Source organism: Tinamus guttatus, unplaced genomic scaffold (assembly GCF_059628265.1).
Source record: "Tinamus guttatus ecotype Peru unplaced genomic scaffold, ASM5962826v1 Tinamus_guttatus_pri_ptg000537l, whole genome shotgun sequence".
NCBI classification, from domain to species: domain Eukaryota; kingdom Metazoa; phylum Chordata; class Aves; order Tinamiformes; family Tinamidae; genus Tinamus; species Tinamus guttatus.
Genome location: NW_028289071.1, coordinates 162334 through 179047, shown reverse-complemented (window position 1 = coordinate 179047; position 16714 = coordinate 162334). Strand labels below are relative to the sequence as shown.

The following is a 16714-nucleotide window of genomic DNA, read 5'->3' as shown; positions in this document are numbered from 1 at the left end:
AACTTTACTTCTGTCAGGGCTCCCTTTAGCCCAGCCCTGTGTTTGACCATCAGAGGGACTAGGCTATCCTGGGGTAATCTCAAAAAATTTAAAAGCACATTAAAGAAGCAAAGTATGAGTAATTACTCTTGAGGTAATACTCATCGGCAGGACACTGAGACTGACCATTCTCTCGAGTTGGCGGATTAGAGGGTTGCTGATAGGCTGCTAACTTGGCGGGCATCCCCGTGGAGACAACATAGGCCTCAGTGTTAGAAGTCTCATCCCCCGCCTTTCTCTCTGCACTGTCTCTTTATGCTCGGTGCATCCTGCCACGTAGGGCCAGTACGTGCCAGCAGGCAGACCGGGGGGCGGACAAACTCCGCCTTCAGTCACATAACCTTCCCTCCTGGTCGCGCAGGTGCACATACCAGTAAGTGGTCCCAGCTGTCAGTCTGAGGGTCCTGCCTTCCTCATCTTCCTCCCTCTCAGGTGTTTGACCTTCAAACTAATTTAGAGGATGTTTGCAGTTATGTTGGGTACAAGTCCAGTCGAGTAGCTGCCTTCAACTGCTTTTGGAGGAGGTCAGCTCTGAGCCTGGCTGAGCAGCCGCCTCCGCGCTCCTTCTCTCTCAGCCTGGGCAGGCAAACATCTTCTTTCTCAAGGTCTTGGATTCTATTTCGCACAACAGTTTTATGACTCTACGGATCATACAAATTTCCAGCTTTCAACCATACCTCGTGTCAGCATCAATATACAAAGGATACAACACATAGTAGGGACGAACATAGCAAACAGAAATAATAGCCCTAATAACGGTTTCTGTCCTCACTTAAAGCATTACAATTCTCCAACCCCCACTTTAAAAGACGGATCAAATTCCCCTGTACCTCCCCCCTGGCTGTTGTCAAGCCCTCAGCAACATAAGTCTCCTTGATCTCATTCACCTTTTCTTCCCCAGCCCGCTTCTCTAATTTTTCAAGGTGATCCAACAAGTCCTGGACCCAGCTGGGCCATTCTTCAGGCGCAACGGGGGGGTCTGGAAGCCGGAGCATAGATGGTGTAGCAGGCAGAGGTGCAGGCATGGGGGGTTAGCGATGGATCTCCAAACACCAGCGGTTTTCGGTGGCGTGGCGGTCCCAGTCCTGAAGTGCTTGCAAAGGCTGCCATGGCTCATTTTTGCTCTCGGCGCGGGGATGTTGGAGATGCTGGAGAAGAGGGCAAGAAAAAGGGCGTAGGTCAATGCAGTTGACCTCTCTTCCTCCCTCCCTGGACCACGCGCAGGGGCCACAGGACCTGTGGGTCCTACAGGTACACTGCTTGCAGGTTCAGGAGGCTCATGATCCGACGGTGGCCCTGTGATGTCCTTTGGGCGATGTCAGGGCTCGGAAGCCCCCCGCTTCCGCAGCTTGTCGGATGGTAACACTGGGCCCATGAACACCTCCTGACAGGAGGTAGCCGCTTTCATCAGCCCACAGTCTGAACTCGGTGACGTGAAAGTCACAAGCACCGCCATTGCAGCAGCACGTTCGGCCTTCATTTCCTTTAACACCTGCCGCACCAACCGCCACCCAGTGGCTAATTTGACAGCGTCTTTTGACCCCTTACTCACTTCTTCCCACAATTCTTACCCGATCTGGTCCCATGTGGGCTCGAGTAAGGCCTTATCATATTTTAGTCCTCTCGTAGAAAGGATATGTTGGAGGAGCTTAACCACTGTTGCTTCCTCAGAGCTTAGCGTGGACCCCATCTCCTCCCCAGCCGCTCACCTGTCCTGGGTGAGATTCCAAATTCATCTTTACGCCAGTGATTTTCCAGGTGCCGGAGCAGCGCCTGTTTCGGCTGGATCCTCCCGCACCCTCGGATACCGCTGCTGGTAAGCGCTCCTGGAAGCCTTCGGGGCGAGGGTCCCTGTTCGGGTGCCACTTGTTGGCGCGGGGGTCTCGGACACCACAGGCACAATCGATATGATCAAGTAGTGCCAGTTTATTCAGGGTTCCAAGTGCGCTTATATGCAAGGCTTCCCCGATAGCGAGAGCACTTCTTTACAATGATTGGTTAAGACCCCACATCCACGCGTCTAACTATACAGTGCGATAGGCTAACTAGCAGTGTCCACGCGTTCTTACATTTAACGACCGTCCCCCTCTACTTGTTTCTCTCGGCTCTTTTACTCCCTCTGACCTTGGCCCACTTCCTTATCCCTTAGTCAGCAATCCCTTTGTTCTTTCACTGAGGTCTGTCTTGCTCACAACATGGCCGCTGGCCTTCAGAAATCCTACAGAATTTTTCCTAATATCTGTGATTCCTAACCTCAAACTCCTCTGGTGCAATGTGAGGCCGTTTCCTGTTGTCCTCTTGGTAGGTATTTTGGAGAAGAAACCAACCCTTGCCTCATTACAACTTTCTGGTGGTTGTAGGGAGTGATAAGGTCTCCCCTGAGTCTTTTCTAGACAAAATAATCCCAGCTCCCTCGGCCGCTCCTCATAAAGTCTGTGCTCCAGCCCCTTCACAGCTTTGTTGCCCTTCTTTGGACACGCTCCAGCACTTCCATGTCTTTCTTGTAGTGAGGAGCCCACAACTGAACACTGTATTCGCCTTACCAGCTCCGAGTACAGGAGGATGATCACTCCTCTGGTCCTGCTGGCTACACTGTTCTGATACAAGCCAGGATGCAGCTGGCTGCCTTGGTCACATGGGCACACTGATGGATCACATTCATCCTGCTGTCAGCCGACAACCCCAAATCCTTTTCTGCCACACATCTCTCCTGTCACTCTGCCCCAAGTCTGTAGCACTGTATGGGGTTGATGTGACCAAAGTGCAGGTCCTGGCACTTAGCCTTGTTGAACCTCAGACTGTTGGCTTCAACCCATCGATCCAGCCTGTCCTACCTACCCTCTAGCGGATCAGCTCTTCCTCCCACGTGCCAGGGCAGGGGGACACAGGGGCATAGATGGGATCCTACTCTAAGGCAGACACCTCTGTACTTCAGCTCCTTCACTGCAGCAATCTTGCCCTCCACCAGGCATTCTCATTCACCTCTTCTTCCCTCGGGCTCTGTGCACACTGAGCTGTGGCCAAGACTGAGATGGACCCCTCAGGGCCATAGTGCAGTGTGAGCAAGTGCCATATCCTGATCCTTCCCCTCAGTGCTCCCAGACAACCACCAGTTTCCTGTGGGGATGGGTTTTTGTTTGCACCCCCCACCCAAGTGCATGACCCATCTCCATGGGGTCTCACTCTGTGAACGCTCTTCTTCCATGGGCTCTTCACAGTCTGTGTGGAGACAAGCGGTGCTGGCTCTGCTCAGGCCAAGGGGTCCTCCACCATGGGGTGAGCACTCACTGAGCCAGCCCTGGGGCTGTGTCAGTCCTGGCCCTGAAGATGTGGGGCTGAGCTCAGCCCTCCCCTGAAGGATATACTCTCCCAAAGGTCTGGCACAGAGAACCCTCTTCTGAGCTGCAAATACATCACTACACTCTCAGACAGGAACATGAGTCAGAGAGAGATAAAATAAAAACAGGCCCAGTCCATCCTTGGGAAGATCTTTGTGATGGAAGATGTTTTCATGGAGACCATCAGAACATATTCATCTATATATATTATATAGAAAGAGATACAGGAATAGATGTGTGTGACTCCTTTCTCACTATTCCAGGAACAGCTCTCTGAGTAGATTAGCGCAAGGAAACAAATGAGCCGGAGTGAAGGACGAGGACGGTTTTGGGTGCTTGCCCTGAGCCCTCACCTGCCTGTCAGTGTTTGGAATCCCCTCAGGAAGGGTCAGCAAGTCACAGAGACCCCTGAATGGAGGAGGGAGGCAGTTTGGGTGCCACATGCTGGACAACCATCGAACCCTCCTCCCTACTCAGCTCCCACAGGAGAGGTCTTTCACCCATTCGCACTGGGGAGCAGCTGCCTAAAACCCAGTGAAGGAACAGGGATCCTGTCTCAGCTCCTATGGGCTCCTGCTTTAGGGGTAGACATGGCATCTTCTCGGCCATGGAAATATGGGCTAGCGTTCAGGGCCTACAGTCACCTCCGGGCTCACTGCTATGGGGCCCCAGCCCAGCACTCGAGGCTCTGTGCAGCTCTGTGCTGCAGCTCTGTGGTGGCAACTGTCCCAGGGACCAGGGTAGCCCAGGAAGAGCCCTTTGGAAAAGAGCAGGTTGGGGCAGGAGATTGGACCATCCTGCCCAGAGGGACATAATAGGACTCTGCAGACTGGCACATATGGCTGGAAACCCTGCATGAGGTTTGCAGGATGGGAATGTCTAAGACTGACTGTAAGGCTGACAGAGCTGGGCCTGTTCAGCCTGAAGAAGAGAAGGCTGAGAGGGGACCTGCTCAGTGTCTATAAACACCTTAAGAGGGACAGAGCCCTGGAGTAGGTTGCCAAGAGAGGTTGTGGAATCTCTTTCTCTGGAGATCTTCAAAACCCGCTTGAATGCAATCCTGTGCCACGTGCTCTAGGTGACTTTGTGTGTGCAGGGGGGTTGGGCTAGATGATCTCTAAAGGTCCCTTCCAACCTTAATAATTCTATGATTCTATGTCCCTGCCAGCAGAAATATCCTCCAGCTGGACTCATCACTATTCCCACACCCCAGAGATCACGGGCTCTTGCAGGAGCACAGCCTGTCTCAGAGCCTGCTCTTCCCAAGATGTTCCCCTTACCCACTGCTGGTTTGTGCTGCTTCACCTTCCCTGATCAGCTTTGGGGAGACATCCAACACCTGGGGAGGGAAACAATCTCTGGGTCAAACTCCCACATGGTTTTAATAAGAACAAATAGCAATGCATGGGATAAAAGTAGAGAAAAGATGAGAGAGGCAATGTCCAGCTCTTTCTGCTACTAGTGGCAGAAGGGAGAGCAGTCTTTGTCACTCATGACTCTCCAAGCTGCACAGACCTCTCTTCTGTCCCAGCTGCACCCAACCTCATGGCAGTGATGGGCTCTCTCAGACCTGGGTTCAGGGACAGTCTGGCACCAGGGTCCAGTCTCACAGCCTTGGTGTCCTCATGAGGATGTGCCAGGGATGCTCCTTCAGCATCATCATACGCTGTGTCTGCGAAAGGAAAGGATGGGGCTGCTCTGATTGCCCTGGGGGCTCCATCACACCCCCAGCAGTGCACATTCCCCACTGGAAGCAGCAAGGCCAGTGCATTGCAGTCTGCCCCACACACATGCCCCTCCTGGGCTGTGAATCCCCTTCCTCCCTGTCTCTCACTGCCTGAGACCTTCAGTCCCCTAATCCCACCCCCGTCTCCTCACCAGGAAAACTCCTGAGGCAGGTACCCTCCCCATGCCGGGAGGCCGGGCTCTCAGGCTGCTGCCACTCTCCTGGCACTGGGGACAGCACCCCAGGAGCCAGCAGCTGCATTTCCCCCTCACCTCTCTGTGCCTCCTCAAGCCATTCACCATCCTCTGCTTCCCTGGGTGCTTCCCAGTCTTGCTGGCCAGGAACAGGATCCTCCCCAGGGTCAGATACTTCTCTGGCATCGTCATAGCCATCCGCTGGGTCACCTGTGGGCAGGACAGGGACCTCTGAAACAAGAGAGGAGCTGGTGATGACAGGAGCCCTCCCACAGAGCAGAGGAAGGAAGGACATGAAGGAACAAAGGGCAGAGACACTGGTGTTGGCAGGGCCACAGAAGATCCAGCATCCTGGATCCAGGGTTATGGGAGTGCGTGTGAGGCAGTGGGGTGCCCTCTTCCCCTGCCACAGAGATAGCAGAGCTGGAGTCTGCACCGGGGCTGGAGATTCCCTGGGACAAACTCAGAGCCTGATGGAGGCAGGGACAAGTCGAGCCCAATAAGGCCCCATTCAGGCACCCAGCTCAGTGGGGCATGTCCAATGCTTGCCCACACTGCATGACTCCAGAGTCATTCCTGAAGGCAATTGCTCCCCATCCCAATGGTGACACTCAGTGACACAGCTATGGGGAGGAGAGACCAACCCTTCCCCTGCCTCCCTGCCCATTACCTGGTGCTGACCCAGGACGTTCCTCACTGTCCCTGGACTCGGATTGCAGCTTGGTCAGGGAGCCCTCTGAAGAGGAACCTGGCAAGAGGAGCAGTGAGTGTTATCGGGATGAGCCCTGCTGACCCTGTCAATTGTCAGCCCTGCTGGGGATGGGGACCCACCTAGCAGGGACTGCGTGGGGAGGACGGCCCAGGGCTTGCCCTGCTCCCATGGGACAAATCCCATCTCCAAGGGCCTTTCAGAGCCGCCCTGGCCACCCCCTTCCTTTACCCAACAGGTACAACCGATGGGGGCAGCAGGGCAGGCAGGGAGGAGCTGTGCCCCCGGGCTGCGATGGGCAGAGCAGGTCAGGAGGAAGCTCCTCGCCTGAGCCCAGCACTGGGCTGCTCTCCTGAAGGAACCCGTGACCCCAGCACTGAGGGGACAACTGGCCCGAGGGCTGCAACGGTCCCATCGTGGGTTAGGGCCAGTGGAAAGGGCCCTGCCATGTGCTCTGTTCCAGAACCGACCACACAGACCTGGAGGACCGAACCTCGCCTGCTTCTCCCACACTTGGCTGTAGTCGATCTCCTGGTACACGGCCTCAGAGAGGGGCTCCAGAGATCTCCTGAAGGCTGAGGATATGGGCAAGATCAGCACAGGCACATGGAGAGAGGAGAAGGACCCCGATGTGGGCACTCAGCCCTTCCACCCTAGCCAAACGAGTGCTGACCCCACAGCCCAGACCCACTGCCCTGCCCAGGCATTACGGTCAGATCCTCAGTGACTGCAACGCCCCTGTGGAGATGGTCTGGGGCAATGTCACCTCATGCTCTCTTTTCAGACACAGCCCCCAATGTCTCTTTTGGCGCCAAGTCAGTCCCTGCTCTGACCAGGGAACAGCTCTCATAGCTCCTCTCCCCAGAGAGCTTCTCACTCTCTGCCAGACTGGTCCATAAAATGATTCTGCCCTGACATGGGTGAACAGGGCAGGACAGAGAGAGCAGCCCAGGGACCGACTGCCACTCTGAGAGACTCCCTGCCCTGAGCTCCTCTTGGCACCGCTCCTGCCCCACCGCCTCCCCTAGCACTGTCCAGAGCGCAGCCAGCAGTGTCCCTGGATGTCTCCTGCTGCTCCCATCTCCCCCAGCCCCTCGCTGCCTTTTCTCACCTCCTCTATCACCATCTCCTCCTGCATCAGCACTCCCACAGCTCCTGCTTGCGGGTGTCCCACAAACAGGCAGTGAAGGAATAGAGCAGGAGGTAGCACCCCCACCCCAGCCCCTCTCTGCCCTCACACACACCCCACAGCCCCCACAGGGCTGCCAGGAGGCATCGTCCACCCTGGTACCACTGGGGAAGGACCCACCTCTGCGCTGAGCCCTGGCTCTTTGCACTTGCCCTGCCAGGAGGGCCAGGAGCAGGCAGAGCAGTGCCCCCAGGATGATGCAGATGACAACAGGCACGGAGACTCCTCCGCTTTCCCTCACATGCCTCTGGGTGGGATCTGCATGGGCAGTGACATGGACGAGGCAGGCCCTCGCCTGGGGCATGCTGAGGCCCAGGGACACCCCAGTCCCGAACCATTGCACATGGCAGGGCTGGGGGAGCCTGTGCTGGTTTGTGGGGCAGCTCTCACACTGCTGGGTGACTCACAGCCCTCCACAAAGCCACCCGCTCCCACCCCTGGGCCTCCTCTCTGAGGCCCTGCACCCCAGCACAGGGCCCCTTCCCTCGGGCTGCAGGTCACAGCCTGGCCCCAGGGAGACCCAACCCAGGACGAAGGGCAGGTTACCTGCTCGTGGGGCTGCTGTTGTCATTCTGGGTGCAGCTGCAGAGCAGGGAGAGAGATGTGGCTGTGCCTGTGCATGTCCCTTCCAAGTGCCATCAGAACAGTCCTTCCCTGGGTGCCCATGACAGGCCCTGCGCTCTCTGCTCTGGGCCATGGGGAGGACAGCATGGACAGCCCAGGACAGGCATTCAGGGGGCTGCAGAACCCCACAGGAAAGGGCATGAGGACACCCTGCCCCGTAACATCTGCTCCCCACCTGGCACCAGGCACCCAACCTCTGCAGGGACATCCCTGCTCTGAGGAGTCTGGGGCCCTGTGAGGGCCCAGCTGGGATAACATGTCCCCAAACAAGGGGACCAAGCACTGCCACTCACCGGAGCAATTCACAGCAGCATCTTCCTTGTGCTGGCAGGCACCGCTGTTGCCACACTGCACCGTGCACTCCCAGAGAGACCGCTCCGTCCCTCTGCACTTCACTTGCTGCAGCCAGATGGGACCCGTCCCCTCCCCAAACGCAGCCTCCCCCAGGGCAGACACGGCAGGGCCGCAGCCCAGCTGCCTGCAGGCCACCTCAGCGTCCTTCATGTCCCAGGAGTCATCACACACCGTCCCCCAGGCGCCGCGGTGCCAAACCTCCACTCTGCCCGAGCAGCCGTCCTCTCCTCCCACGACACGAATCTTCTCCATCTCTGGAAAACACAGAACCCCCCGTGTCATTGGGGTGGTTGGGAGGGCCTGGCCAGGTGAGAAGGGCACAGGGAGCAGCAGTTACCTGTGCAGCTCGTAGAGTTGGGGCACTCTGCCGCTAGGGCTGGAGGGGTTTCTGGTCGTCTCCCTGTAGAAGGAAACGCTACAGTGAAGGAAGGGGCTGCTTTATGGGGGTCGTGGACAGGATCAGGACTGAGCTGTGCTTGAACCTCCCAGCACCTCCCCCTGCTCATGGACAAAGGTGAACCCCCCTGATAATGCAGTGTGTAACAGTGCTGGACTCCAGGGTTACCCTGGCTGCTCACCCCAAGAGGTTTCCTGGTTAGCAGAGGAGCAGGAGCATGTCCCCAGGGGGAGGCTGTTTCCGAGCTCTGGTGCCAGCACTGCCCTGGGCACGGCCTGGTTCCTACATAACCTTGAGCCACCAGCACCGCGTTCTCTCTCCCCATTCCCTCAGCAAACCACGACCATGAGTGGAATGCTCTGCATGGACTTCCCAACCTAAAAGATAATTGTCTGGGCCCCATCTATTCACAAAAGAGATCAACAGGCACCTCCAAGAGGTGTCCAAGGTGTGGTAGAGGAGATCACCAAGGTGAGGTGGAGGCTGCATGTGCCTCTTCCCCTCCTTGGCCATGTGGGTAGCTCAGGGCAGCTACTGCTCATGGATATGTTGTATTTGTGTCACTGACAGCAGAATGATCTCATATGGAAAGTAAAAGCCACTCCAGACCCCTTCTCAACATTGTGCCTTGCTGAACAGGGAGCAAGACCTGCTGTGAGCTTTGCGCCCACGTGGCTCCAGCATTACCATTGCAGGTGATGTGGGTCTCTTCTCGTTGGTCATCACAGGACTGTGGGTTCCAGGGATCAGACGGGCACTGCCAAAAGGAACTGTTCCTCTTCCCACACTCAACATGATCCAGCCATGTATGGCCAGATACCTTCCTATATGGCAGGTCTGTTTCAAGGATTCCTCCATCTCCACAGCCCAACTGTTTGCACACCAGAGACACGGTGCTCGAAGTCATCGAGTTGGAGCAAACACTCCCCCATGACCCGTTGTAGAAAACCTGCAGACGCCCAGAGCAGCCATCACTGTTATCCAGCCTCAAGGCCACAAACTCTGGAAGGAAAAACACAAAGCTGGGGGGAACAAGCTGGTCCTGAAGTGAGCAGAGATAAACATAACAAGAATTCCTTAGGGCATTCTATGGCATCCATGAATAGGGAGGCTTATTCTAAGAATCACAGAATGCTTAAGGTTGGAAGGGACTTTTAGAGGTCATCTAGTCCAATCCCCTTGTACACACAGGGTCACCTAGAGCATGTGACACAGGACTGCGTCCAAGCGGGGTTTGAAGATCTCCAGAGAACGAGACTCCACAACCTCTCTGGGCAGCCTGTTCCAGTGCTCTGTCACCCTCACTGCCAATAAATTTTTCCTTAAGTTTCTGTGGAACTTTTGATGCTTTAGTTTTTGGCCATTTCCTCTAGTTCTATCAGTGGCTACCACTGAAAAGAGGTCAGTACCATCCTCCTCACTGCCTCCCTTGAGGTACTTATAGACACTGCTCAGGTCCCCTCTCAGCCTTCTCTTCTCCAGGCTGAACTGGCCCAGCTCCCTCAGCCTCTCCTCATAGGGCAGATGTTCCAGGCCCCTGATCATCCTTGTGGCCCTGCACTGGACCCTTTCCAGAAGCTCCACATCCCTCTTGTACTGTGGAGCCCAGAGCTGGACACAATACTCCAGATGTGGCCTCACCAGGGCTGAGTAGAGGGGCAGGATCACCTCCCTCGACCTGCTGGAGAGGCTCTTCTTAATGCAGCCCAGGATCCCATTGGCCTTCTTGGCCACGAGGGCAACTGCTGCCTCATGGTCAACTTGTCGTCCACCATGACACCCAGGTCTTTCTCTGCAGAGCTGCTCTCCAGAAGGTCAGTCCCCAGCCTGTACTGGTGTCTGCGGTTATTCCTCCCCAGGTGCAGAACCTTGCACTTGGCCTTGTTGAATTTCATGAGGTTTTTCACTGCCCAGTTGTCCAGTCTGTCCAGGTCCCTCTGGATGGCAGCGCAGCCCTCTGGGGTATCGGCTACTCCTCCCAGTTTCGTATCATCAGCAAACTTGCTGAGGGAGCACTCTGTGCCTTCATCCAGGTCATTGATGAATAAATTGAACAGGACTGGACCAAGGACTGACCCCTGGGGGATCCCGCTAGCTACAGGCCTCCAACCAGACTCTGCACTGCTGATCACCACCCTCTGAGCTCTGCCATCCAGCCAGTTCCTAATCCACCTCACTGTCCACTCATCTATCCCACACTTCTGGAGCTTGTCTAGGAGAGTGTTGTGAGGGATGGTGTCAAAACCCTTGGTGAAGTCAAGATAGATGGCATCCACTGCTCTCCCCTCATCTATCCAGCCGGTCATTCCATCATAGAAGGCTATCAGGTTAGTCAAGCATGATTTCCCCTTGGTAAATCTATCCTGACTACTCTTGAGCACCTTCTTGCCCTCCACATGATCCTCGTGCCTTCACCAAGAAGCAGGGAGTCTTCTAGACATGCAAGGGCTCAGATAGTCAGAGGGCACTGCCAGCAAGGCACTGTTTTACCAAGGGAGTAGAGAGAAGCATCCAGTGTGCAGCACTACCCTCCCCCCTGATCTGTGGGGACACCTGTGCTCTCCCCATAGCCCTGAGCAGGTCCAGTGGGGACTGTGCATGGGTGTCCCCAGGACCGGGCAGGAAGGGGGCTCAGGGCAGTAAGGGCAGTTCCATCATGTCCAGCTTCTCGCTCGTCCCCTCCTCATGAAGCACCAGGCTCCCACCACGGCTGCCCACACAGACCTGAGCAGACTACTCCTGCATCCTCTTTGTGCCTGCAGTTGTGCTGCCCCCAGGGCCTGGCCGGGCAGTCCCAGAGAGCAGCTTCATCCCCGGAGCAGTTCACGTCATCCAGCCAGATCTGTCCAGAGCCTTCCCCGTAATGAGCAGAGCTGGTGAAATTCACAGCCACCCCGCAGCCCAGCTGGCGGCAAACAACGGTGGCGTCCAGCAGGTCCCAGGAGTCGTCACAGACGGTCCCCCACGTGCCGTTGTAGTAGATCTCCACTCTCCCAGCGCAGCGCCCTGCCCTGTGCACCAGCCGGACCCGCCGGCTCCCTGCACCCAGGAGAAACCCGGCTGTCAGGGGCTCGCAGCCCTGGGGAGCACAGCACATTGGGGACCGTCAGAGCAACTCACCCGAGCAAACCACCCCCACGTCCTCGGCAATTCCTGCAGGCGCTGCCGCAGGCAGGGAGGTGTTGCAGAGGGTCAGGCGAGTCTCCTTCCCTGCACACTGGACCCTTCTCAGCCCCACGGGGCCCGTCCCTCGCTCAGACTTCGGTGGGTTGTAGGCTTGCTCTGCCTCTCCGCACTGGAGCTGCTGGCACACCACGCTGGCATCGTTCAGGTCCCACTGGTCATCCAGGACTCGGACCCATGTCCCATTCAGGGGCATCTCCACTCGCCCGTCACAGCGGCTCCCTCCACCAACCAGACGCAGGGATCCAGAGAGTCCTGCTCGGAGAGAGGGGAAATGTCCTGCATGCTGCCTTGTTTCCCATTCTCATGCCCTTGGACATCCTGGAGCTCACCTATCCGTATCCAGCTCACAGTGAGGAGCTCAAGGATGGGAGTGCTCCAAGGGATTTTGTTTTCCAGGCCCTAAACCTTGCTGAGTTCTAATATTATCTCAGTGACACAAACAGGGAAGCATTGGAGGTCAAGCCAAATCCCTGAGCCACCAGATTTGTCCTTATGGATGAATCTGGAGCAGCTTCAGCAGCAGGAAGTGGTGGCCTGTAAGAGGCCTGGGTGACAGGGTGAGCAGTAGCCTTGCTCCATCCTCAAGCTGGGACTGGCTCCTGCTGGGACAGCTCTGCCCTTTTACACCCCTGTGGATCTGGGATGTGGAGCTTGTGTCCTTAGCAAGAACCAGAGGGATGAGGGCCTTCTTTACAAAACAAGGACAAGTTTGAGGTTCATATTGACAAGGAGAAAGGGCAAATCCCAGCCCCAAGGTGCTGCTCAGCCTCAGGAATTGCTCCTGCTGGGCGCACTCATGGTCCAGTCCCCGCAGGCTATTGGATCAGGGTCTGGTCTGGGATGGGGGTATGGGCTGCAGGAGGGAGCAGAGGATCTTTCGCAGCTTCAGGGAGAGGAACCGTGTCCCACAGTTCCCTCCTTGGCCTGTGCCCCAGGAGAGAACAGAGGAGCCCAGGCCTGGTGGTGGCCCCAAGGCCTGAACCAGATGTCCTGGAGCAGCAGAGATTCTGGCTCCCTGCTCAGCTCCCATCTCCCCCAAGAAAACGTGCTCTGCAGGAGCAAGCAAAGCTCTCTGAATCCCACTATGGGAACCCATAGTTTCTCCAGCAGGAAATTCAGTTTGTCACTGCCAGGGGCTCCCCTGCTTTGTGTTTCCAAGTCACACAAAAGGGGCAAAATGAGTTAATCCGTTTTCCCAGAACTCACCTGAGCAAAAAACACCAGCAATATTGTCAGGTGAGCATGGGGACACTCCAAGTGCAGTCACAGGGCACTGTCCCAAATGGGATTCAGTCCCATTACAGTGGAAAGTGTCTGTCCAGACAGGGCCTGTTCCTCTCCCAAAGTGCCCTCCTGCAGGAATGGACTCAGCAAATCCACAGTTGAGTTGATGACAGAGAACATGAGCGTCGGAGATGTCCCAGCCAGAGCCACAGAGGGTTCCCCAGGTTCCCTCCACCTCGAGCTCCAATCGCCCTGAACATGCTGTGCTGCCATTCGCCAGCCTGAATCCTGGATATATTACAAAAGGAAGTGAGGGTCTTTAGAGAGGATCACTTTGTGCTCTAGCTCATCATCCCAAGATAGAAATGCCACAGAGATACCATTTCCTTTGCTTCCAGCACTGCAGGATTGCAGACAACAACTCCATCCCTCCCGCACTCACACCATGCTCAGCATGGTCAATTTCCTGCTCCCCTATCTCTTAGCATATAGCTTGTGAGTGGCATTTCACACCTCCTCCCCGAATGCTCACGTGTGCAGGTGACACCGGCGTTGTTGGCATGGCTGCAGGTCTGGTTGCTGAGGGACCTCCTGGGGCAGGAGGAGATGAAGGGCTCATTCCCCACACACTGCAGCTCTCCATCCCAAATGGGACCGACCCCCTCTCCAAAGTGAGCTCCCCCACGGACAGACAGGGCAGCGCCACACTGCAAGTCCCTGCAGATCACGCCAGCAGCTTTCACATCAAAGTGTGAGTCACAGACTGTTTTCCACTGGTCTGCATCTCTGATCTCCACACGTCCTGAACAGGGGCTGTTTCCTCCAACGAGACGAACAAGTCCTGGGGGAAAAAAAAAATTAAAAACCCCACAATGACAGGGAGTTGCCACAAGCTTGTGGCAGTTACATACCATGGCAGCCACATTCATAGGGTCCCATTAACATCAAACAGCAGCTCTCAATAGGTTCTGATGACACAAATCCTTCAAGACCCCTGCACCTCCTCTCACACCCACACAGTGCTCTGGAGCTTGTCTCAATCACATACCCATAGCCACAGGCACTGCTCAGGGAAATGCTGCTGCCCCACAGCCTGCCCCACTACCCGGCACAGATCCCCAGCACTGCAGCCCTAACGGTTGCTGCAGCCTGTTCAGCCCTGCAGAGCTCAGAGACAGCCTGGGGAATTGCCTCGGAACAGCCCAAAATGCTCCCTGTTCCCAGGGTGTCCTGCGCTGTCGAAGGGGTCAGTGACACAGACCCAGCAGGACCAGCCTGTTCCTGTGGTGACGTGGGAGGGAGCAGCCAGCAGCTCCACAGACACCAACCCAGAGCTCGCGGGGGGCTGGTCCTTACGGGGTGGCCCTGGACAAGGGGTGCCCTGCTCATCCCCCTGCTTCTCTGCCCCAGGCCCTGCTCTTGTCCCCTCTGAAAAGCCACTTCGGGTCAGCCAAGGCACTCCTGTCTGTGAGGAAAATGACTGCAGGAGCCTCAGGCATCTTGTACCATTTCCCCAGCCATGGGGTGCCGAGCAAGTCATCCTGAGGTCTGGGGCACAGGGACACCCAGCACTGCCAGGAATATTCTGGCAGAACTTGAGGAGATTGATGGAGACCTAGAACCTGTAGGACAGTGTGAGGGATTCATTTCTCAGCCTCAGGCACCATCCGAGGGTGGGCTGAGCCCCCAGGATTCTGATGGGGTCTGTGCACCCCGTGGTGGGCTCACCTGGGACTTTCCCCAGGAACAGCAGCAGCTGCAGCAGTGCAGTGAAAGTGGCAATGCCAGGGCCTGAGCTGGTACCCATGCACTGCTCCTTCAAGGCACAGCCTGGTTAGTCCCCTGATCCCAGGCCCCACTCCAGAGGTGAGGAACTGGATGACTCCTTACCTGAACAAACAACTCCAGCGTCCGAAGCATGATTGCAGTAGCGGCTACCCCAACCACCATTTGGGCACTCAGACAAGGCAGTCTCAGTGCCTTGACAGATTACATAGTCCAACCAAATCTGGCCAGATCCTGGCCTAAAATATCCATATTTCGGGGCACGGACAGCAAATCCACAGCCAAGCTGCTTACAAACTACAGCAGCATCTTCCATGTCCCAGAAAACACCACACACGGTCCCCCACTGGCCCTGGTGTTTCACCTCCACTCTCCCAGCACAGCGGCTGTCTCCATCCTCCAGTCTCACCTCCGCAGCACCTTCAAACACAGACACGGGGCTGGTTAGGAGGGCACTGACCCCAGCACAGTGACTGTGTAGGGTCCCAGGGCTGAGTCCCAGCCCCTGGGGTGTGAGACATCTCCCCTCTGCACTCTTGGGATGCCCAGGGACCCATTTCCTTTACCCCGATCCACCATGGGTACCACTCAAATGCACCCACCACCTGCAGGGCTTTACGGGTCCCCAGGGAGCATTGAGATGATCCCCATCTCCCGTCCCAGTCCTCATTCCCTCCTCAATTACAGGGAAGAGCTCACTCTTACCCCACACTTACCCAGCACTTACCCCAGCACAGCTGCACCCAGACGAGCAGCCACAGCACCCAAGAGATGCAGAGTCCTTTTGCCTCCATCCGCAGCCTCCTGCCCTGATGGCACTGCCCTGATGCACCCTTTCCCTGCCACAGATCCTGGGGACTTGTGCAGGACAACAAGGTGGGAGGCCAATATATATCTGCAGGTGCCGGCCCAGCTCCCGGACGAGCCAATTGAAGCAGCAGGCACCATTTTAGACGTTATCGGGGGTTATCTCCCTTCTGTCACAGCCCAGCCCTCCAATGAACTTCTCGAGCGCCTTTCATGACCATATATGCAGCACGGCTTCACTGCGGATGTCCTGGTCACTGCTCTGGGGCATCATCATGGGGCCCATCCCAGTGGAACAGGGCAGACCACGGTGGGAAATGGGTCTGTTATACTTTGTATTCCACTTGGGTGACTGGGAACTTAGGGGATCTCACATGCTGTGTTTGCCCGAGTGCCCAAGGTGCAAGTGTCCAGCTTAACCCACGCCATGAGAACTGTGGAGCTGGGATTGTCCCTGGGATGGGCTGTGTCAGGAAGGGAAAGAAAGAGGAACAGCCCCTGATCCTACTACAGCCCCGCTGTGTTGGGAGCAGCAGCAGTGAAAGGTCTCTTAGCCGCAGCCAGAGATACATCCCATGAGTGCGGTCTCGTCCACTCCTTCTCGGACAGCCTGGTGCTGGTGCCTTGGCCAGGAGCAGGGAGCTGGGACATTTCACTCCTCTGGCAGCAGACAGGGCAGCCCAGGCGCTCAGAGCCCCCCAGCTCTCAGGGTGTTCACCCAGGAGCCCGTTATTCCCTTGCCGGAGCTGATCGGCAGATCAAAGCCTCGCCTGCAGGTGCACAAACCACAGCCCACGTGGCCTTGGCAGCCTGCGCCACGCTCTCCCTGCAGCAGCGACCGAACCAGGAAGACGGTGGTTTCTCTCTGGCCTTGGTTCCCCAAGCAGTGTCACTGCGTGCAGCCACTGTGGCAGCTCCGGGACCTGCTCCCAGGGATGGGGCTGCAGGGGCTGTTCCTGGTGCCTTTGCACTCATGGGTACTGGTGCAGGTTCTAGAAGGGCAATGCAGTTTCTCATCAGTGATGCTGCATCCCTCCCCACCTGTTGCTGTGGCACAACTTCATACAGTTCCATGCCTCTAGGCTTTAAGGCTCTAACCTTATGGTTAGGTATTTTACTTTTTTTTTTTTTGGGTAACAAAA

The 16714-nt window shown here is 56.4% G+C and overlaps 1 protein-coding gene across 1 annotated transcript; it reads right to left on the bottom strand.

Moving 5' to 3' along the window:
• Positions 1 to 4838: 4838 nt before the first annotated feature.
• LOC148592696 (antigen WC1.1-like) lies at positions 4839 to 15559 on the bottom strand. The gene is made up of 15 exons (XM_088534097.1): positions 15493 to 15559; positions 14871 to 15185; positions 13513 to 13821; positions 12963 to 13268; positions 11691 to 12008; positions 11295 to 11609; positions 9258 to 9572; positions 8511 to 8573; positions 8113 to 8427; positions 7742 to 7777; positions 7316 to 7453; positions 6486 to 6581; positions 5968 to 6045; positions 5376 to 5528; positions 4839 to 5124 (listed from the first exon to the last, which is right to left on the bottom strand). Exons 1-15 carry the CDS (start codon positions 15557 to 15559, stop codon positions 4868 to 4870), a joined length of 3081 nt encoding a protein of 1026 aa, XP_088390223.1. The 3' UTR covers positions 4839 to 4867.
• Positions 15560 to 16714: the final 1155 nt, after the last annotated feature.

Bases quoted from the DNA above. Each gene is read 5' to 3' on its own strand.
- LOC148592696 (XM_088534097.1), bottom strand. From the start codon at position 15,559: ATGGAGGCAAAAGGACTCTGCATCTCTTGGGTGCTGTGGCTGCTCGTC. The intron at 8,574-9,257 runs GTAATGCTGGAG...TTCCTTCTACAG, and splicing joins GACCCACATCACCTGCAATG to GGAGACGACCAGAAACCCCT. The intron at 7,454-7,741 runs GTAACCTGCCCT...CTGCCCATGCAG, and splicing joins AACAGCAGCCCCACGAGCAG to ATCCCACCCAGAGGCATGTG.